Below are 23,898 nucleotides of genomic sequence, written 5' to 3'. Positions count from 1 at the left end.
CCTAAGATCCATAGCCAAGGACAAGCCTGGAGTTGACAACTTTTCTCACTCTCACCCTGTTCTCCCTTTTCCTCCTGAACTAAGTTGCCTAGATATGTACTAAAAGGACTACTCTTTTTGTTGAGAACCACAGACTTCATAGCCTTAGCTTTGTGCCTACACCAAGGAGACCTGAATGCTACAGAAAATACTGCTTTCCAAAATCTTGTCAACATGAAAAAATAAAGCCTGTCTTTCCTGCCTTCTGAGTTCTTTGGTGTTTGCTGATGCCCCTATCCTCAGCTCAGGGGAGCTCCCATTAACCTGGATTCTTCAAGCAGACCCCACAATGAGCCACCCAGATGGGAAGTTCCCACTAAGGGATGTCCCAGCCTGAGCCATTGGAGAGGAAAGATCCAGAGGGGAGAAATCAGCTACCCTGTTCCACCACTGCTGCTGCCACCACCTGTGAGGTTTCTTCTTACCAATAAAGGACACTGTGCTCCCCAGCCCCAGAATTTAGCGTCCAGACCCCTCTGACTTAAGGGAATTCCATGCTTAAGAAAATGGCACAAGGGTACTAATCATTTTTAGATCTTAGTTCAAAATCTACAACAAATTCTCTCCTTGAGCATATCCACATGACTGAGTCCTTCACTACTTCTCTTCACACAGGAACCAGAATCTACCCAGTGGCTCAGTTGGCTCAAATCTCTTGGTCAACTTTTGCTATCTACCATTTGTGGTTTCTTTTCTTCTTGTATTCCATGCGGCAAATGGCATGGGCTAGGGGGCTGCTGCTTCTGGCCATCTTCTTCCAGCAAAATAAATTATTAGAAGTCATGGCTGGCCAGGACATCCATGTCACTGAGAGCTTTGCGTTTTAGCATGAAGGTGGAGCTGATCACCTTCTTTTACATCCCAATTAACTCTCAGTCCAGGGAAGAAAATTTCATGAACAGTAGTGTTCAACCTCTGACAAAGGCAACAGCAGGCATCCAGAGAGGTATTATAGAGATTCTTGACATGTCTTTGAGAGGGAAACTGTACGTGTGTGTGTGTGTGTGTGTGTGTGTGTGTGTGTATTTATTTATTTATTTATTTTAAATGCTGTAATAACATTCAGCACGCTTACTTAGAAGTGTTAAATAACCAGTGATAAATGGTAATACCTTGAAGGTCATCAGGCTCTCCAGGCAATCTGGGTCATCAGCATAACTAGTAGATGTCAGAGTAGAGTAAAAATGTTGTAAAAAATTAGTGTGTGATTTAAGGTCTTAGTCACATTTATTGATTTAAGGGGGAATATTTTTTCCAACATTCTAGCTTTATTTTTTGGAATAACATCCATATCTCAAACTCACTCCTTACCTCTGAAGAAAGAGTGAGTGATTTGACAGGTGAGATGGTGAGAGATTTACCATTGTGTGTGCACTTTTCTGCTGTGCTCACTCTTGGTGGCTGAGGAAGTGTCTCTGTGGACCAAGTTCTGTACCAATCCAGGCCCCAAGGCTTAGACTTTGAAATCAATGTTATTTATAGCTTCTATTTTGACCACAACACAAGTTACATTCTTTACAGCTTTACTAACCCTCTGTCTTAACACCAATGTCTCTCTCAATTGATTCAGGGTTCGGAGAAGAAAGGAATGTGATTAATTAACCCTCTCAAAAATTAAAGAGTGTAGACCTGTGTTGGATCTACCCCCATCTTTTTTAAAAAGATTTTATTTATTTATTTGAGAGACAGAGATCACAAGTAGTCAGAGAGGCAGGCAGAGAGAGAGGGGGAAGCAGGTTCCCCGCTTGAGCAGAGAGCTCGATGTGGGAATCGATCCCAGAACCCTGGGATCTTGACCCAAACTGAAGGCAGAAGCTTTAACCCACTGAGCCACCCAGGTGCCCTAACCCTATCTTTTATATACTGTATTTAGTTACACACAATTTTTTTCACACAAAATTTTACCACAACTCATTGCCTTAAATATGATACCAAGTAAGTCTGGGTGCATCAGTGTCTCATGGTAAATTATTTTAATAGCTAGTAAACAAGTCATATGTCATATATAATAATATAATGCTAATGCTAATCTTAACCCTATGTAAGTTTTCTTATCTGACTTTATATTTATAAATTCTTATTTTACATAAAGATTGAATAATATTACAAATGAACCACTGATTCAACAGAGAAAAATTTAAAAGAATAGTTACTGCTGCACCCAACATAATGTCCAGACTTCAAACAGGACAAGTTATACAGTACTGGTACTAGGCGATTTTCAACTAGCAATAACCATATTAATTAATGCCATGGGCCTAAAATTTGACATTAATTTACCCTAAAGTAGTACATTATAATTATGTACTAATTATATGATTATATAATGAGTATATATCATCAGGAAGCACCTTTCACAGTGAGTAGGAATAAGTTAAATGTCTGAAATATTCTATGTACTGAAATTTCACAAGATAGTTTATGTCAGCTTCTTCCTGACAATTATAATTTTGCTATAAATATAACATATATTTACTTGAAATAGTTAATGTTGTTTTTAAAAGTACAGACAAATTTAAATCTGGCAATGAAAATGCATTTATATTATGTTGAAAGTGGGTTTCCACAATTTACATAAGAGAAAAACATACACCACTACAGAATAACTTGTTAAAAATCACATGAAATTGACGGTGTAAGAAGGTTATTTTATGACTGACTGATTCAGAAACACAGTTGGATCACTTACTCATAAAGAAGTTAGGACAGATTCCAGTATGATATAAGCCATACTTTATGAATTATCCTAAAAGGTAAGATCATGAGATACTTACAACAAAACTCAACAGGAGTATAGCTGTTGAGAACATTTCCATTTTGCTTATTTTGCTTCAGTACATTTAGGTAAGTAGAAATAAAGAAGATTGACAGATATTCAACAGACGAAAACATCTTTACATATTAAGATCAGATTTTCATGCATTGTTAAATATATAGGGAAAATGTAATGTTCATACTGATATTGCAAAAGCAAAGGCAAGAAAAATTATATGTGTTTTGTATAGATACTATTGCTAATATATGTTGAAGTAATAGTGTGTTGCATGAAAAGTAAATGGATTTAATGAAATGTTGACAATACTGTAAAACAAGATCTGACAATCATTCATAAAAATTAATTTTAACTTGCCAAATTTCCAATAGTATTTCTATGAAATGAGAAGAAATAGTATTTATTTTTTTATACCACAGATCATTGCCAATACAGAGGCAATATCTTGGCATAAATATTTCAAATGCAATAAAAAATGATCATTTTGTTTATAAATGCTGTGGTTGGCAAAGTTCTTATGAACATATTATAGTTGTATCAGTTGCCAAATTTTCCTGATTAGCTCAAGAAACTGAAAAAGCTCAAGACTTACAGTATTGCAATGTCACTATGTTTAAAACAGAAAAGCAGGTACAAATAATGAAATTAAAGTTTTTTTTCAAATTTCAATTCCAGTGTAGTTAACAGTGTTAAATTAGTTTCAAGTATATAATATACTGATTCAACACTTCCATCTATTACACAGTGTTCATCAATATAAGTATACTCTTGGTGAAATGAAAGCTTTTGACTCGACATAGATAAAAGTAAATTCAACTTTTTAGAAATTGAATTTTAGTAATGCATTAAATGAATATTTATTAACCACCTACTGTGTGGTAGACATTAGTCTAGTGGTTGAGGATATCAGTGTAAACAGAAAGAAAATAGTCTCTGCTATCATGGAGCCCAGAGTCTGGAGACAGAAGCAGACAATAGCTGTACACTGGTTAATTATATAATATATTAGATGTCACCAAGTGGTACAGAGGAGAAATAAAGTTTGGGACATGTAGAATGCTAGGGAGGACCTGCCAGTTTATACAGGATGGTCAGGGCATGCCTTTGTAATAAATTCTTCTGCCAGGAAGTGAAGAAGTGAGTCACATGAATATCTAGAGTAATAACATTTTAAGCAGCAGGAACCATGAGTAGACACTGGATGCTAAATGTTAGATGGGGGGTGTGTTGTTGCCTGGATATAAGTAGGATTATAGAAATAACTTACATTCAGTTTATGACGAGCTCACTGGATTTTGGCTTTTATAATAAGTGGAATGGGCATGCATCAGAAGGTTTGGAGTGGAGGTGTACCATTACCTGATTTATGCTTTAAAAGCATAATTTTGTTTGTTCTGTTGAGAATAAACTATAGAGAGTAAGGGCAGATCAGGGTGCTTGTGTAGGAGGCCTCCTCCTTAATCAAGGCAAGAGCTAATAGTGGCATGGACAGAGTATTTGTGCTAGGACTAATGGAAAGTTTTCAGATTCTGGATATATTTTGAGGACCAAACCAATAGGATTCACTGCTAAATATATATAGGCATATATGAAAAAGAAGAGTTAAAGATTGTTTCATCTGTTCAGTGGGAAGGATAAAGTTATTTTGTTTTGTTTTAGGATGGAGTTACTTTTTAAGAGGTGAGGAAGACTTTGGGAGAAATGGATTCTGTGGGTTTATTTGTTTTGAGGGGAGAGGCACACTTAGATACATTAGCCTGGAAAGAGTAATTTGGGGATCATCATCTTATAGTTGAGACAGGGTGGTAACACCTGCAGAGTGAAGAGGAGATCTTTAATGACTGAGCCCTGGGAAGCTCCAATACTTAGAAATCAGGGACAGGACAAGTGACCTTCAAGGGAAATTGAGGTGGCATGGTCAGTGAGAAGGGTGGGAACCAGGAGAAAGTGGAGTTCACACAGTCAGGCAGAGGAAGCACTTCAGAAAGAGTTAGTGCCCACTCCAGCCAGAGGCTGTTGCTGGTTCCAGCCCCACCCACCATAGCTGGCGTCAGGGAGACCAGCAGGATTTGGACAAGGGCATTTGGGGGAAGTGGTAGGGATGCAAGCTGGGTGGCTAGGTTGAAAGAAGAATTGGAAACAAGAAGTCTGAGGAGTTTTATGGTACATAAAACAGGAAACTGAGTGTTGACTTGAAGTGGAAGTGAGATCAAGGAAAAGACAGAGAAAGACAGAGATAGATATTTTATATACATATGTATTTATGCAATATTTTTACATGCTGATGGAAATGATCCAGTATAGGAGAGGGGATGGTTGCCTGTAGGATACTCTTGGGTAGATGAGAGGGGTGGGATCCAGGGCATCTGTGGAGAGACAGGCCCCAGACTGGAGCAATGGGCAGTTGTTGCATGGTAGCAGGAGGGAAAACCAAAGTACCATGCAGGTACAAATACAGGTAGATTAGCAGAAAAGAGCGTGTGGGTATTCTCTTCTGATTGCTTTTGTTTTCTCAATGAAACAGAAAGAACATTCATCTGTTGAAAAGGAGGACAGGAAAGGAGTGCCAGGAGTTTGAGGAGAGCTGGGATGTGGGATGAGTTGTCCAGGGCAGTGATGAGTGGACAGACTTGAGACCTGCAGTGAGGTTGTCAGGTGCCCTCATGATCAATTTCATGAAACTGAAGTGAAATCAGTTCAGTTTGGCTATTTGTTTTCATGCAACCACTCTGTGGTTTGTGGTTGCTGAGAGTCAGTTAGAGACAGCATTGTGGTTTTGCTAGCAGAATTTAATGATGGAGAGAAGAGCAAGAGAGATGTGAGTTAAGCTAGTGGATGATGATGTCAATGACTCATGGCATTGGACAGAAATGAAGATGGGAAGCAATGATGCTCAGTCAAGGTGGTAGAGTTCCAATGCATGTTGCTCCTGGCAGAGTCAAAACCTCTCATAGTTAAGATCCTAGAGGATCCAGGATTACTGGAAACACAGCAGGTGAGGTTGAGAGGGTGGGTTTCTTGAATGTGATTATATATATATATATATTATGGAGAGGTTGCTGTTGTTAATAAGGATGAGGCCTACATTGATAGGACATGGGAATGGATACAAGTAGGGTGAAGGACAAACCAATTAGAGGTGTCAAGGTCAAGGGATTATGAAGCAAATCATTAAGGGGATCATATTTGTAAATATTAAAATCACAACAGAAATAGTGGGGGATAGGGTAACTGTGGGCCAAGTGCTAAATGACAAGCGGGAATCTGCAATAGGGGACAGCAAGGAGTGGTGTCAGGGACATCTAACCCACTCCTAGGTCCAGTGAGAGTAATGTGTGTGGATGGGAAGAAGACAGAATTCCCATGTAGGACTGTGGAGCTTATAGAGTCCCATTAGGGAGTGTGTAACCTGTGAAGATGGGAGGAATAGTCCCACTGACACATGTGGACAGGGAGAGTGTGATGGGGTCGGTTCCAAGAGTCCTCCAGGCAGAATGGAGTAGATCATCAGTGCTGGGGAGTAACTGGCTGGGTGAGCAAAACCTGGCTGCCCCCACTGCCTGCTGGTTGCCACTAGGAATTTCCTTCAAGGACTAAGAACTAAGGACCAAGGATTCTTAGCATGTTAAGAACAGCATTGCAGAGTGTTCTATCATACTGTAGTGCATCACTTCACATCCTGTCATACAGTAGATTTTCTGCTCAACAATTTTTATGTACATCATCTGACATACTACACTTAATATTCTTTTGACTTACACTTTGCAGTAAAAGACCTAGTCAGTCATAGATATTGCTACTGACAGTCCCCAAAACCTCTGTGACTCTTTTTTTCAAATGTTGGGATTAATCTAATAGAAAAATAGGCTGAGGGGTGCCTAGGTGGTTCAGTCAGTTAAGCCTTGGACTCTGTTTTGACTCAGATCATGGTCTCAGAGTTGCGAGATGGAGCTCTGAGATGGGTTCTGAGCTGAGTGGTGTCTGCTTAAGAGTCTCTCTCTTGCTCATCCTCTGTCCCTCTTCACTGCCCCCCCCACCAAATCATGCACTCTCTCTAAAATAAATAAATCTGGAAAAAAAAAAGAAAAAGAAAAATAGACTAAAGTTGAAAATGGAGCTGTTGAAAACAAAGCAAAGAAAAAAACAAACCCCAACAACTGTTGGTGCTAGCTGTTGGGTGGGCTTCTCTGGCATTCCCTGGGGCTGAGCAGTACAGAGGCTGTACAACTCTGAGCAGATGTCCTGCTTACCATTTGTAAAGCAGTAATTATGATCTTACCAATCCTGTCCCACCAGAAAAAAATCCCAGAAATGGAGTGGATGCTAAAACCAATAAAGAGGCTATAACTGTCTTCTGCAAGCCATTAATTTTCTGTGTGTTTGTCAAAATAGCCCAATTTCTTTTAATTGATTAACTGATGCAAATTTTTGAATATAAAAAGAAACTTAAATGAATAAATAAATTCATATTTTTATGTAATGGCTCCAATGTATGATTTTATTTGAAAATGGTTGTGGTTGTCAAAATATTTGAAATATTTGAAAGCTTCCAAAGAATATTAGAGATTCCGTACTATGTCAAAAGGTAGTCTATTTTTTTAAATTTGAAAGTAATACTTTTCCTTGCAAATATTGTAAATAGTACAAATATCATTGTAGTATTGATGGCATTTATATTATTTTTGTTCTCAGTATGCAATCTGCATTTAAGAAAATAGCATGTCTCCCATCCAAGTACTAACCAGGCCCGACCCTGCTTAGCTTCCAAGATCAGACGAGATCGGGCGCATTCAGGGTGGTATGGCCGTAGACAGAAAATAGCATGTTTAATCAGAGAAAGCCACAGTCACTGACAGATATCTGACCTGGGAGGACATGACCTTTAACCTGGACACTAGGGCACATGTACAATTTCTGGTTAATCTCTGCCTTGATGTATATTGTCTAAAGGATGGGAAGACTCATTAATGTTATTTATCATATTTTACAGTATCAGTATATATTTGAGATACTAGTCAAGGTTATTAAATTTTGGGCATTTTACTACATAAGTATTTCCCCTTTGATGTGTTACTAAGAAAATAAATTTGTGGGACTTTTTTTTTTCTCTAATGCAAGAGGGCATTATGTGTTTTTCTTGAACAAAATTAAATACATTCTTTCATTATTAAGTTAAAATATTACTCAGATAATTTGGGGAATTATGTGGCTCTAGAGCAACATTCACCAAAACTCTATCAGTAAACAACATGAATGTTGATTTATTAATAAGTTCTATACACGTATTACCATACTAATTTTAAGTACAATGTAAAGCAGAACAAAAAATAAAAATTTATAAACATTGGGGTACAGATGGCTCTTCTTTTCACTACTTCTGTATCTTTGGGTTAAATACCCAGCAGTGCAATTGCAGGGTCATAGGGAAGCTCTGTTTTTAATTTCTTGAGGAATCTCCACACTGTTCTCCAAAGTGGCTGCACTAACTTGCATTTATAACAGAAATGGCCACGGTCGCCAAACTGTGGAAAGAACCAAGATGCCCTTCAACGGATGAATGGATAAGGAAGATGTGGTACAAATACACAATGGAGTATTATGCCTCCATCAGAAAGGATGAATACCCAACTTTTATAGCAACATGGATGGGACTGGAAGAGATTATGCTGATCGAAATAAGTCAAGCAGAGAGAGTCAAGTATCATATGGTCTCACTTATTTGTGGAGCATAACAAAGAACATGGAGGACATGGGGAGATGGAGAGGAGAGGGAGTTGAGGGAAACTGGAAGGGGAGATGAACCATGAGAGACTATGGACTCTGAAAAACAACCAGAGGGTTTTGAAGGGGCAGGGGGGTAGGAGGTTGAGGAACCAGGTGGTGGGTAATAGGGAGGGCACGTACTGCATGGAGCACTGGGTGTGGTACGAAAACAATGAACACTGTTACGCTGAAAATGAACAAATTAAAAAAAATAATAAAAATAAAAATAAAAATTTAGGGACACCTGGGTGGCTCAGTGGGTTGAAGCCTCTCCCTTTGGCTCAGGTCATGATCCCATGGTCCCATGATCCCGTGATCCCAGGGTCCTGGGATTGAGCCCCACATCTGGCTCTCTGTTCAGCAGAGAGCCTGCTTCCCCCCTCTTTCTCTGCCTGCCTCTCTGCCTGCTTGTCATCTCTGTCAAATAAATAAATAAAATCTTAAAAAAATATAAAGTAAAAAATAAAAATTTAAAAATAAAAATTTACAAGATGGAATATTAGAAGTATTTCCTCTTTAAATCATGTGGGACACCCTTCAGTGTTGTGTAGTCTTCTTTAGAAGTGCTATAAGCAATGACCAGAGCTGAACCCCCAGCAAGACCCCCATCAGGGCCAACAGATGGTGTGGTGCCTGAAGGATCAAGTATTGGTATGTACTGGACCACAAGAGGGCAGTGCCGGAAAAGCCATAGTCTCCGGGGGCACATCCATTTACAAGCCAGCAGTATGATATTGACCTTGCCTCTGAGCCTCATCTTAGACACTTGAAAATGGAAACAATACCATCACCAATGACAACACATACTATGTTGGTTTAGTTTAAAGATTAAGTGAGATAATGTATTTGGAAATTTTTCTAAGTTGTACTGTATAAAATGTTATTTTCAAAAAATTAGAGAACATTGACTACTGATATCTTTTGCGTTTTGTTTGATGTATGTATGTCGACATTTCTTTTTGTCTTTTGTTCTATCTGGTATTTTTATGGCTTGTTTTCCTTATCTGACCTTTTTCTTTTCTTTCAGTGTTTCATCCCCTTAAGTGGCCATATCTAGCAATGCTTGCTAGCCCTCTGCCAGCATTCTGCTAAAAGCTTAAAATATTCTATAAAACCCCATAAAAGAGGACAGTGTGCATTTTACAGTGTAGAAATCTGAGGTTAAACAATTTGTTCCAGGTCATGGAGCTGGTAAATTATAGAAGTAAGCTTTAAGCCCAGACTATTTGACTGTTAGCAGTGGGTGCAATTAGGAGAAAGAAGCCAACCAGTAGATTAGACAAGGGAGGTTCAATATAAGAATTATTAGCAATAGTAAGAGAAGAGGTACCTACAAGGAAAAGGCTGAGGGAGAATACCCACAGAAGGACAAATCTAGAAGGACATGATGTGATTGGAAAGGAGTAGTTCAGTCATCAACCAGCAGAGTTCTCTGGTTTAACCAAACCAGAGCTGGTGTAAATTTTCTGGGCACACAAGCCAACCTCCCAGGCACAGGGGAAGATGGGGAGGGAGGCATCAGGAACCCAAGGTGGCCTGTGTATAAGATGGGAGCATGGGCTACCATGGGACAGAAGGCCTTCAGAGCAACCAGCAATAGAGGGGCTTGGTGAAGGAGTACTACCAGCTGTGTGGACAATACTTTTCCCACCCTCACACAGGTACCACAGGTACTGTGGGTATTCAGTCATCATGGGAACTTTGTTTTCAGAACTGAGAGGCCTGTGAAAAGACTGCCGTCATGTGAAGGCTGTTTAAGTGGCAGAGGGATCACAATCTGGGCCTATGGCTGGGACAGGTGTCATCAGATATCCTCACATTCATCTGTACCTTCCTGGGTCTCCCCTAAGGGGAAAACTGCAGGGAAATTCTCCCTTCTGCATTGTTTCTCCAGTGCCTTCTATGGAGAAGTTTTGCCATCTGTTCACTTCTAAGGAGATGTGCTCAAGGGAACTGCATTGTTCATCACAGAGCTTTTATTAAAGGGTGCCCTTGGAGCTGAGAGGTAGTAAATGGATAACTGGCATACTGGTGTGCATGCTTTCTCTCTCTCTCTCACAGACACAGACACCCACACTTACACACTTAACTCACTTGCACATTCACACACTCATACATATAGACTTTGCCACAGCAATGTACAGACACAAATCACTTAGGCATTCTTATTATTTTTTAAAAGATTTTATTTATTTATTTGAGAGAGAGCAAGAACATGAGCAGAAGACGAGGGAGAAGCACACTTCCATTGAGCAGGGAGCCTGATGCAGGACTCGATCCCAGAATGCTGATATCATGACCTGAGTGGAAGGCAGACACTTACCTGACTGAGCCACCTAGGTGTCCCTGGGCATTCTTATTCCATGTCACAACCCTGAAGGACCCCCTGAACTCTTGCTATTAATGAGGTTAAGGGGGGTGAGGAGGAAAGGGACAACCACAGCTACCTTAAAGAATAGTTTTCCTAAAAAAAAAAAAAAAAAAAAAAAAAAAAAAGAATAGTTTTTCTAATTGCAGTTTGGACCTAAGATGTCAGAGTGGGATTGTGAAAAGGATGTGATATATTAACTTCACAAAAAGTGGAATCATGACAGAGAGGAGGTCTTTCCAGATCCCAGCAGGGGACAGATAAGGGCTAGAGTTAAAGGGTGCAACTTTAATTTTGCTTCTATTCACATTGTGGGACTCAGGAGATAACCCTGATCCTACCATTCTGGCCTGCTACATACCATATAACAAGGTGATGCATATTGTTCACAGATGGTTTAGGATATTGTGGAACAGAAACAGCCCTGAGGCCTGCTCTGATCTTGGTGACCACTGAGCCCAGAGGCAAAGAATTCATTAATTGGGCCCAGGGTAGCTCCAGAATGTATGCATGGCTTAGGGACTGCAATCAGGATGGGTGGAGAGGACAGCCGGGGACTTGGTTAAAAGATTTTTTTGCATAGCAAGCACATTTGTTTTTGCTTATAGTTCTACAAAAAGAAAACAGTTTACTAACTGTGTTCCAATTCAGTCTTTATACAAGATTCCAAATGTGACAATTGCCTATAAGGAACCCAAACGTCCCTTAGCAGAAATACAAACTCTAGAGAAGGAAAGGATTGAATCCTTACCCTAAAAGATCTGCTCCCTGGAAAAACGTACATTCCCCAGGCCTAAGGCCTGCATGTGGGAGGGGACTATGACAAATGTGGTTAGGCTTAGCCTTTCGGGGCCCCCAGAAGTATCTGAGATGAAGGATATTCAGCTTGGTGGACAAAGAAAAGGCACATACTGGGATGCTAGGACAACTGGCCTATCCCTCAGGGGAGCCTGTGAACCCAACCAGTAGATAAAATGCTTCCCTTCGCAGCAGTCTGTTTACAGCAACATAACAAGGAGAAAACTCAACCATCAGAGCTTCTCACTCCACCTGCCCGCTCTACCTTTGCTAATTTCATTCCTGGAATTGTGTGATGCAGAATCTGTGTGGAGGATAAGCTCTATTTCTTGACTGGGTGGAGTTCGTGCAGATGTGTTTACTTTGTGAAAACTAGCTGAACTGTATTATCAATATATGCATGCTATTGTTCAATAGAACTACTTTAAAATAATATACACACAGTTGCATGCTAAGCATTAAAGTGTCCAGGAAAATTCTAAAAAATAAGACTCATTTGTAGGGATATGGTGTACCAGATATTATGATACACTATAGAGCTGTTATCTAGTTGGTGTGACACTGAACTATAAATATACAAATGGGTCAATAGAACACCTGGGAAATTCAGAGTGGGAGACAAATCTATAGAGGAAGTTAATACATGAGAAACACACCCTGAAATCTACGAAGAAAAGATCAATCAGTGAATAAATGTTGCTGTCACAACTAGGTAGCCATTTAAAAAAAAGCTCTTATTTTATACTAAGATGAGTTCTTAAAAGGCCAAAACACTAAAAATTATTTTTTAAGAAACCCAGGGAAAAGAGCTTCCCTATGACCCTGCAATTGCACTGCTGGGTATTTACCCCAAAGATACAGATGTAGTGAAAAGAAGAGCCATCTGTACCCCAGTGTTTATTGCAGCAATGGCCATGGTCGCCAAACTGTGGAAAGAACCAAGATGCCTTTCAACGGACGAATGGATAAGGAAGATGTGGTCCATATACACAATGGAGTATTATGCCTCCATCAGAAAAGATGAATACCCAACTTTTGTAGCAACATGGACGGGACTGGAAGAGATTATGCTGAGCGAAATAAGTCAAGCAGAGAGAGTCAAGTATCATATGGTTTCATTTATTTGTGGAGCATAACGAATAACAGAGAGGACATGGGGAGATGGAGAGGAGAAGGGAGTTGAGGGAAACTAGAAGGGGAGATGAACCATGAGAGACTATGGACTCTGAAAAACAACCAGAGGGTTTTGAAGGGGCAGGGGTGTGGGAGGTTGAGGAACCAGGTGGTGGGTAATAGGGAGGGCACGTACTGCATGGAGTACTGGGTGTGGTGCAAAAACAATGAACACTGTTATGCTGAAAATAAACAAATAAAAAAATTTAAAAAAATAAATAAATAAAAAAGAAACTCAGGGAAAATTCATGTATAAATTCAAAGTGGGAATCAGTGTAATAATTATAAGTAACAATCAAAACCATATAAAAATTTGAAAACCATTTTACACAAAATTAATATTATCCATGTGTTTGGAATCTAACAAACAAATTGAGAAGTCAAAAAACACACTAGAAAACAAATTTAGATATCACAGCCCAATTTTGGAATGAATACTACATAGTACTATAAGAATATGAACACCACAAATCAATAATAGAATGATCAATAATCCAATTAAATATCAGGTAAATTGCATGACTAGGCAGTTTCCAGAAAGAGGAATCCTGTGGATCCTAAACCTAATCGAATTGACTAATTAAGAAAAACTCAAAATACTCTGAGATGCCATTTTTAACCTATCAGATTGGAAGACAACTGTAAATTTAATAATACGTTGTGTTGCTGAGTTAGTGGGGAAATATGCAGTTTTATACACTGAGAGGAGCTATAAATTGGTAAAACTTCCATAGAAGAAGATTTGACAATATCTCTCAGCTTTATCCTTTGAGCCAGCAATTGCACTTAGAGAACTATATGCCTTCTCCCATCCTCTTTTGGAAATGACATGCACTTAACACCTTCACTCCAGCATGCTTTGCAAGAGCCCAGACAAGGAACTCTCATGTATTTCTAGATTATTCTTCGGGCTGAGCAACAAATAAAGAAATTCTTTGTATAATGAAATGGAATGATCTTCAACATATGTTGCAAAGAAAATAAGCAAAACAATGTAGAGTTTCTCTTATTTTGTTAAAAGAGGCAAAGATATATATGTTTGTGTGTGCCTTTATTGCACATACAATATCCCTGAAAGTATATTTGAGAAACTGATCACTGTTAGCTGAAGGAATTGGAATAACAGTATATCCTTTCGACCTTTTGGGTTTAGAACCAAGTATTACATGAGAATATTAAATACTATCAGAGAAGACTTGGGGAAAGCAAGCCCTCAGTGACTGGAACCTGGAAGAGAGCACAATGAAGATTTGTTCCATTACTCTTTGCACTGTTAGTTCCTGCCAATTGGCTTCCATTTTCTTCACCACCAAATTTAGCCCACTGTGATAGTTGGGAAGATACTTTGAGAACAGACATAAGAAAAGGGTTCCTTAACTTCACAAGTTAAACTTGGTGTTAGGGCAGGCAAATCATGATCCACAGAGTAACTATCATCACTTATACATTCAATTAATATTGTTTGGGTGTTTCAAAGTTTCCTAGTGACATGAACTATACTAGGAGTGTGAGATGTATCAGTAGAAAAAAACAACTTCACCCTTTGGGAGATGACTAATTCTAGTAAGAAAAGAAAAACAATAGACAAAAAACACAATAAATGCATTGTATTGTATGCATAGTACATCATATGTATAGCGCATCACATGCACGGTATGGAGCAGGTACGTGAAAAGTGCCCCTGAGGAAAAGAAAATAGACCATGTAAAGGTGATTGGAGGGAAAGGATGGCAGACAGTAATTCTAAATGGGAAGATTGGGGTAGGATGTATCATTTAGAAAGTGACATACAAGCAAAGACCTGGAGGAGGTAAGGCCGCTGGTCAAGAAGATACCCTGGGGAAGTGTCCCAGCCAGCACATAAGGCCCCAGGAGATGCGTGCGTGTGTTTTTGTGTGTGTGTGTGTGTGTGTGTGTGTGTGTGTGTGTGTGTGTGTGTATGGGTGTGCTGAGCTAGATAGTGGGAATATCAAAATGAATAAAACAGTGTCCTCGTCCCTCAAGGGCTCCTGATTCTCCTGTTTAAAAATCCCTTGATGGCTCCCATTGCCCTCAGGACAAAGTCCAAACTCTTTCTCGTGGTGTACAAGGCCCTCATAAATACAGCCTCTACCTGCTTCCGTAGCTTACTGGACCTCTTCTTCTTTCTTCCAACTCTGTCCCCTCACACTGGGTTCCCCAACACCCAGTCTGTGTTGTTCGAAGAAATACCCATTCACACACACACCTCCATGTCCCACTTCCTATCTCCAATGGCAGCTAAATCTCACTAAACATACTCCTTCCAGAAACCATTCCTGATCCCAAACCGGACCCCATGTGTTCTATTCCCATGACACCGGGGGCTTCCCCTTAAATCATTCTCATGATAGAGGATTGACACTATTTATTGCCTCCATACTAAATTGAAAGAGATTTGGGCATGTGAACTATATTCTATTGAGCTTATACACTTCACATTTAGGACAGAGCCTGGTAGATAGTCGATGGTATATACAAATATGAGCTTCTGTTTTAGGTGATTGAATAATTGTACATTAACTACAAATCTCCCTTTGTGCTTTAGGAGAGAAAAGAAACAAGAGGAGTCAAGAGGTACTGCCAGCAGGGAGTGCTGTTGGGTCAGTCATAGTCCCAGAATCTTGGGGAGAGAAGAATGGCCATGTCACAGAGGCTTAGAACCTCAGAATCTGGGTGCTGGGAGGGAAGAGAAACCATTTGGCTTCTGACAGTCATGGACTCCCTCGGCTGCTGAAAGGAGGTCATATCTGTTGGAACCTGTCGCAGGAAGACCATTTTTCTGTGAAGCCAAGCATGACCAATATAAATTGAGAAGAATCTGAAGAGAAGTAGCCAGACCAGGTAACCCAGAGAAAGTTTGTCTTTTGGATCCTCTCTTCTTGTCATTTCTCATTTGTTGAAGCCCATATATCATACACTGAGCTAAACGCCGAGAATGGTGGTAAGAAGGAGGTGAGGATGTCTATATTCAGGAAGCCAACAGACTAGAGAATCAGACAATTAGGGAAATTACAATTGTGTAAGAATGTAATGAGAAGCACAGGGATCTCCAGGATGTTACACTGGGGGCACTCACCCTATGGGCTAGGGAAGTTTTCCTCCAGGGAGTGATTTTGAAGTTGAGATTCACATGTAGTGAAGGGGAGGAGGTCTTCAGACCACAGAAAGAGCACATGCAAAGGTCCGGACAGAGGTGAGCAGAACTTAGCAGGGATCTGCTCTGAGACAGTCTGATAAGCAGGAAAGGGACAGCGGCTGGAGATGAGGCTGGGGTGGTGGGTCAAAGAGAAGCCAACCTTGATATTCTCTAAGCAGCAAGATAGCAAAAGTAGTAGCCCTGGTTCAGGAGGAGGCAGGGACCTGAGGCAATTGTCATTCTCCTTCCGGTGGTGCTGTAGTCAGAAGACTAATTCCCACACCTCCTCCCCATCTTTGACATGGCAACCTTCCCTCTTTCAGGACCTGTTCCCAGGGGCTGTCCCTAGGGGATGTTCTCAGAGGGGATGTCTGTGGGGTTCTCTAGGTCAATCCCTGGACTAGAGCTCTGGTTGCCCTCTGGTAACCTGGATGAGAATTGCTTCTGTATCATAGCCCAGACTGGACTTGGAAGGATGGAGCCTGAGGAGCTGGCCTTCCAGACAGACAGGAGGCTCTAAACTGTCAATTCAGGAACACTGCCCTTCAGGAGGAGAAAGTAAACCACAAAAACAGAAAAGAGGAGAAAGAGAGAGAGTGAAAAGCAGTGATACACAGACAGGCATAGAGAAGTCATAAAGGAGGCAAAAACAGTCAGACAGAGAAAAGCGACAGAGCCACCTCTCAGAACCTGGACGTAGGTTTGGCCCCAAATGGCAGGGAGACACAGAGGATACCAGGCTCCCTGCATACATGCACACCCCACCACGGCTGCAGGTGCCCAAACACACACAGATTTTCCACCAAACAGCTTCTAAGGCTGCAAAGGAGGCAGAGAGCATAACTCCTATGACCCTTTATGCCCCTCCTTTCCCCATTTTTATGCTGATATCTCCATTCTGTGTTCATTTTTGGTGTGTCTCCCTTGCTCTGCCTCTCTGCTTCCTTTTCAGTCCCAGGCAGGTCAAGACATCAACAGCGCAGATCTCTGCCACCTCAGCTTTATTTGGCATTTCTTGACCTGGAAGGAAAGACAGAATGAGTTGTCCCCACTCCCACCCCTTAGGAGTTCAGATCCAGTGTCATCTTAAAACTAAGTAGAAAACCCTTCCTGAAAGACAGAATTAATTCCTGAGTGACTAGAAGGCATAGAGTCACAAACGAATTGAGGCCAACACCCCACCCCAGCCGTCACTTTCCCTAAGCAGGTGAGAACATGATGCTGACCCAGTTTGCACTTCAGCCAAACTGTGAAGGACTTAGGAGTGTGGATGGCGTAGACCTAGTGGCAGGGGCCCTTGCTAGGTGATCATCCTGAAGTTTCTTTCATGCCTGCTGCTCTAGTTCAGGAGATTCACAACATGGTGGACCCTGAAGAGATGTCTGTCCCTCCTCAGACAGCAGCAAGGAGCATAGTGACAGGCTCCTCAGGCATATGCCAAGGACACTTTCCCAGAGAAATCTCGAGATGAGGCTCTGCTGGTTCCAAAAGTTGAGGTGCAGAGAGCTTGGACTGGGGCAGCACACAGCTTGTCACTTTGAAAGTTACTATTTTCAGTAGGTGGAGGTATCAGCCACACCTAGCTCAGAGGATATGACTTATACACATGAGCTGACTGAGATAGATCTGCAGATAGAAAGAGCTGAGGCTGAGAGTCTGACACCTAGCATCTGAGGCAGCCAAGGCCCTGGGTTTGTAGCAAAGTAGGTCTTCTGACAGGTGTCCTTCAGGAACCACCTAATTTGAGAATCCTGCACATCTTCAGTGAACAGAAGCAGACTTTTATGGCAAGGAGGGAATGATACAGCTTTCTGTCCCACTCTGGTAATCCTTAGGAAGTCTTTGGTGTAAGGGGAATTTTTAGGGGGACAGAGTCACACCATCCTCAGAACACAGATGAATGATATGGCTTTCTAAGCATCAGGTGGAATGTTTGGAGTGGGGCTGGGAGGGACTGGCAGGATAGTAGGGCAGGAATGGAATGGAGAACATGTCCATGGACAGGAAGTACCAAGGCCAGGGCAGAAACAAGTACCTTGTGAGCTGGTCACGCGTGCTCTGGCATTAGAGCATAATGAACAAGCCCACAGAAATCTCTGCTTCCTTCAACCGCATGGCCCTTATCGGAAACCTCACATCCTTTCTTCCTTATGCCTGTGTTTCTGCAAGGTCAGGCACACACGCACACAAAGGTGCTTGGAGAAGCACATGCACCAGATACTCAAGGGTGTGTATCTAGCGGAAAGCTCACAGCTCACCACTGGCTGTGGTCATTCATGAGGCAATGTTTGTGAAGTGCCTGACACTAGACTCAAACTCAGGCTACTAAGCATCACACTTATTCCTCATTATCTAAGAGAACTTAGGCAATTTTCTTACATGCCTGGTCTTTCCATTTCCATCTGGAAAATGGTCACCTGATGAGGAACCAGTGCACTGACCCTTGGAAAATTATGGAACTGAGGGACTAGCTTTTGCCCTCTGAAGCATCCAACCCTGTCCTCTCAGCCCTGTGTCGGTTTTCATTCTGATGATGGATACACTCGGGGGTCAGAGAGGGAATGAAAACAGTCAGCTTTCCTTTTGAGAATGTTCTTTTCTGTCTAGGACCTTCAAAATTTCAGAAGATGTGTGACCAGCCAAAATCACCGTGCTGCCGGCCCAAATCTCCTTGCTGCCCGCCAAAATCTCCATGTTGTCCACCAAAATCTCCACGCTGTCTGCAGAAGCCCCCGTGCTGCCCACAGAATCCCCCATGTTGTCCACACAAGCTCCCTTGTTTCCCGCAGAAGTCCCCATGTTGCATTCAGGCCAAGTGCTGCTGTCTGGAGCCCAAGCCTGAGTGCACTTGTCTTAGCAAGGAGCCTGAACCCACATCACCCGAAACTCAGAACAAGAACTCCCAAACCCAACAGCAGCCTCTAAGTCCAAAACAGGGGCCCAACCTAAGTGACTTGGAGCAGAAGAAGTCAAACAAGTAGAGGGGCCATGCCCATCACTTGGTGGGGTCAGTCTAGACCTACATTTAGAGAAGCTCTCTCTCAGTGACAACCACATAGTACAAGTAGAAGCCCTGATCTCCCTTCAGAGCCCCCCAGCAAAGGGAGGCCCCTAATTAGAAATGGAAGGCTGAAGAGACTAGAATCGTCTTTCCTAGTGATCCTCACATTAGAAAGCACAAGAATAAAAGAACAGTAAAAAGAATGTCGCCTCCCTTTCTCTTTAATCTGTGACACCATCTCACCCGTCCAGCCTTAGTCCAAGAAAATGTTCTAGACATGTCATGAAAATGAAAGTCAGTAAACAAAAGCCCAGAAACAGTCCTCTGTGGAATCTGAGTTAGGGTGACTGACTCGTCCTTGTTTTAAAATGAAAATCTTGCATTCCGGGGATGCTTACAGTCCCAAGCACAATGGGGCAGTCTGCCATGCTCGGTGCAAGAGTACCAGTTCCCCTGGGTCCCAGAGCATGGCACTGGGAGGGATTCCCCTCCCCCATCCCAGAGATTTTAGGTAGAGGTAAGGCTGGCAGGCAAACTCTGCGGTGGCACTAGCTGTGCAGTCTTGGGGCATCAGTGCTGGCTCTTAGGACCTAGAGTACATTGGTCACTCTCTCAGGCTCATTTCCTTATCTGTAAAATGAGAGTAATGCTGCTGCCTCATAGAGATTTTATGTGAATTGAATGGGATAATTCCTTTAAAGTGCTTAACATAGGGTTGGACACATGGTGAAGACACAATGCATGGTTCTTCTCAAACCTCTGTCATCAGGCCTTGACTTCCCTGCAAAGAACACACATGTTCCAGTAATTTGTCTCCAAAACACAGCTCCATTAATCTAGGTGAGCAGGTAGAAATAGAGAAACCAGCCTTAGTCACCATACTTGTAAACTTCAATGTTAATCAACTTTTTGGTGTGTAATTGACATATCCATCACCTCTAAACTTTTTCTAGTGCTCCTTTGTGTTTCCTGCCTCACTACTGTCCCTGCCCATCAATCCCGAGAAAGCAACTGATCTGCACTTGGTCCCTATAAGTTAGTTTGGTCTTCCAAGAATTTTCTATAAATGGAATCATCTAGTATATAGTCTTTTATGTTTGGCTTCTCTCAGCAAGACGACTTTGAGATTCGAACAAGTTGTTGCGTGTACCAATTATTCATTCTATTTTATTGCTGAGTTGTAAATGCCCTCATTGTATGGATACACCACACTTTTTTAATCCATTGATCTATTGATGGGCATTTGAATTGTTTCCAGGTTTGGCTCTTACAAATAAAGCTGCTGTGAACATTCATGACAAGTCTTTGGATGGACATATATTTCATGTCTCTTGCGTAAAGCTGTAGGAGTAAAATGTCTTGTCATTAGTAGGTATATGTTTTACTTTTTAAGAAACCATCCAAGATCCTGGGATTGAGCCCCTCCTTATGCTCCCTACTCAGCAGGGAGTCTGCTTCTCCTTCTCTGTCCGCCCCTCCCCTCCACTCCTGCTTTCTCTCTCTCTCTACCAAATAAATAAATACAATCTTAAAAAAAAAAGAAACCACCCAACTGTTTTCCAAAATGGTTGTCCCATTTTACATTCCCACCAGAACTACGTGAGAATGCCAGCCGCAGCCTATCTTTGCCAGTATTTTGTATGCTCAGTTTTTCTAGTGTTAGACATTCTAATATATATATAGTGCTATTTCATTGTAATTTAATTTACATTTCTTTAATGGCTAATGACATTGTGCATCTGTCTATTTGCTCATTTGCCTCCATGTATCTTCTTTAGTGAATTATTTGCTGAAATACTGCCTCTATTATTTATTGAGTTTTGGTTTCTTATTACTGAATTCTGAGTGGTTTTTTAAATATATATATTCCTTTTTTTTTTTTTTAAAGATTTTATTTATTTATTTGACAGAGAGAGAGCACAAGTAGACAGAGAGGCAGGCAGAGAGAGAGGAAAGCAGGCTTGCTGCTGAGCAGAGAGCCTGATGCGGGACTCGATCCCAGGACCCTGAGATCATGACCTGAGCCGAAGGCAGCGGCTTAACCCACTGAGCCACCCAGGCGCCCTAAATATATATATTCCTGATACAAGTTCTTTATCAGATAAGTTATTTGCACATATTTTCCCCAGTCTGGGAATTATCTTTTCATTCTCAAACAGTTTCAAAGAGTTTTTAGTTTTGATAAAATGAAATGGAACCATTTTTTTCTCTATGAATCTTGTTTTTTAATGTCATATCTAAGAAATTGTTGCCTAACCTTAGGACACAAAGGTATTTTTTTTCCTTCCCTTACAGAATATAACTTTTATATACTGTGAAATGTATGGACAAAGGTTCTCTGTGGGGGTAGGGGAAGGGAGTGTGGAGGACAGCATATGTTTATACCATTGTTCCAGACTACAATTTCTCTGCTCAGCTGTCTGTGCATATTTGTCAAAAGTCAACTGGCCATTTTTGCTTGCATTTATCTCTGAATTCTTATCTTGTTCCATTGATCTATTTGTCTATGCTGCCACTATTGTCTTATATAGTGTATAGTAAGTAAAATAATGTAAGTCTTATAATTTTGTTCTTTTCCAAAATTGTTTTAGCTATTTTAGGTCTTTTGCACTTCCATATGAATTTTAGAAAAAAGTTGTCAATTTCTACAAAATGAAAAGAAAAGAAAAGAGAAAAGAAAAGCCTGTTGAAATTTTGACTGGGATTCAATTAAATCTATAGATTAAATTGAAAAGGAATGGAAATCTTAACAATATTGAGGTTTCAGTTCATAAATTTTAAATTATCTCTCCATTTATTAGGTCATCTTTAATTTTTTTAAGTTTTGTAGCTTTCTGTGAACGACTTTTGCACATATTTTGTCATATTTTCCTACATATTTAATATTTTGATCGTTTTATAAATGGTATTTTTTATCTTCAGTTTCTGATTATTCACTGTTAGTTCATAAAAACACAATTTTTTATATTAATCTTGCATTCTTCATGTTAGTTTTAATGGTTTCATGTAAATTCCATTTGGATACATTTTATCTCTTTTTTTCCTGTCACTTGAGGATGTTCATTTTCTTCCTACTCTGCTAAGTGATTTTAGCAAAAATGAATGCTGGATTTAAAAAAAAAATTTGCATTTGTTGAGAAGATCATATAGTTTTTTTCTTTAGTCCATTAATACAGTGAATTAAAATTGATTGATTTTTGAGTGTTAAAACAATCTTGCATTTCTGAGATAAACCTATTTGATTGAGTTAATTCTTCTTACATGTTCTTTTACTTGATTTGTTAAAATTTTAAGTTTTGCCTCTATATATTTTTTTATTAGCCTCAGGGGTACAGGTCTGTGAATTGCCAGGTTTACACACCTCACAGCACTCACCATAGCAAATACCTTCCCCAATGTCCATAACCCCACCACACTCTCCCTATCCCGCTCCCCTCGGCAACCCTCAGTTTGTTTTGTCAGATTAAGAGTCTCTTATGGTTTCTCTCCTTCCCAATTCCATCTTGTTTCATTTTTTTCTATCCTAACCCCCAAGCCCCCCTTGTTGCCTCTCAACTTCCTCATATCAGGGAGATCATATGATAATTGTCTTTCTCTGATTGACTTATTTCACTCAGTATAATACCGTCTAGTTCCATTCATGTCATCACAAATGGCAAGATTTCATTTCTTTTGACGGCTGCAGAGTATTCCATTCTATAAATATATATACCACTTCATCTTTATCCATTCATATGTTGATGGACATCTAGGTTCTTTCCATAGTTTGGCTACTGTGGACATTGCTGTTATAAACATTCGGGTGCATGTGCTCCTTCGAATCACTTCATTTGTATCTTCAGGGTAAATACCCAGTAGTGTGATTGCTGAGTCGTTGGGTAGCTCTATTTTCAACTTTTTGAGGAACCTCCATGCTGTTTTCCAGAGTGGTTGCACCAGCTTGCATACCCACCAACAGTGTAGGAGGGTTCCCCTCACCAGCATCTGTCATTTCCTGACTTGTTAATTTTAGCTATTCTGACTGGTGTGAGGTGGTATCTCATTGTGGTTTTGGTTTGTATTTCCCTGATGCCGAGTGATATGGAGCACTTCTTTGCGTACCTGTTGGCCATCTGGATGTCCTCTTTGCAGAAATATATGTTCATGTCCTCTGACCATTTCTTGATTGGATTATTTGTTCTTTGGGTGTTGAGTTTGATAAGTTCTTTATAGATTTTGGATGGTAGCCCTTTATCTGATATGTTGTTTGCAAATATCTCCTCCCATTCTGTCAGTTGTCTTTTGGTTTTGTTGACTGTTTCCTTTGCTGTGCAAAAGCTTTTGATCTTGATGAAATCCCAATAGTTCATTTTCCCCCTTGCTTCCCTTGTCTTTGGCGATGTTCCTAGGAAGAAGCTGCTGTGGCTGAGGTCAAAGAGGTTGCTGCCTGTGTTCTCCTCAAGTATTTTGATGGATTCCTGTCTCAGATTGAGGTCCTTCAACCATTTTGAGTCTATTTTCATATGTGGTGGAAGGAAATGGTCCAGTTTCATTTTTCTGCATGTGACAGTCCAGTTTTCCCAAGACCATTTGTTGAAGAGACTGTCTTTTTTCCATTGGACATTCTTTCCTGCTTTGTCAAAGATTAGTTGACCATAGAGTTGAGGGTCTATTTCTGAGCTCTCTATTCTGTTCCATTGATCTATGTGTCAATTTTTATGCCAGTACCATACTGTCTTGATGATGACAGCTTTGTAATAGAGCTTGAAGTCTGGAATTGTGATGCCACCAAGTTTGGCTTTCTTTTTCAATATTCCTTTGGCTATTCGAGGTCTTTTCTTCTTCCA

At 40.6% G+C, this 23,898-nt stretch overlaps 1 protein-coding gene across 1 annotated transcript; it reads left to right on the top strand.

Moving 5' to 3' along the window:
• The first annotated feature begins 15,675 nt into the window (after positions 1–15,675).
• Positions 15,676–19,108, top strand: LOC123937748 (sperm mitochondria associated cysteine rich protein). Its single transcript, XM_045998618.1, has 2 exons — positions 15,676–15,776; positions 18,679–19,108. The coding sequence occupies exon 2, from the start codon at positions 18,699–18,701 to the stop codon at positions 19,050–19,052; it is 354 nt and encodes a 117-aa protein (XP_045854574.1). The 5' UTR covers positions 15,676–15,776; positions 18,679–18,698; the 3' UTR covers positions 19,053–19,108.
• The last annotated feature ends 4,790 nt before the right edge of the window (positions 19,109–23,898 follow it).

This window comes from Meles meles, chromosome 1 (genome assembly GCF_922984935.1).
Source record: "Meles meles chromosome 1, mMelMel3.1 paternal haplotype, whole genome shotgun sequence".
Taxonomy (NCBI): Eukaryota; Metazoa; Chordata; class Mammalia; order Carnivora; family Mustelidae; genus Meles; species Meles meles.
This window is presented reverse-complemented; position numbering and strand designations above follow the sequence as displayed.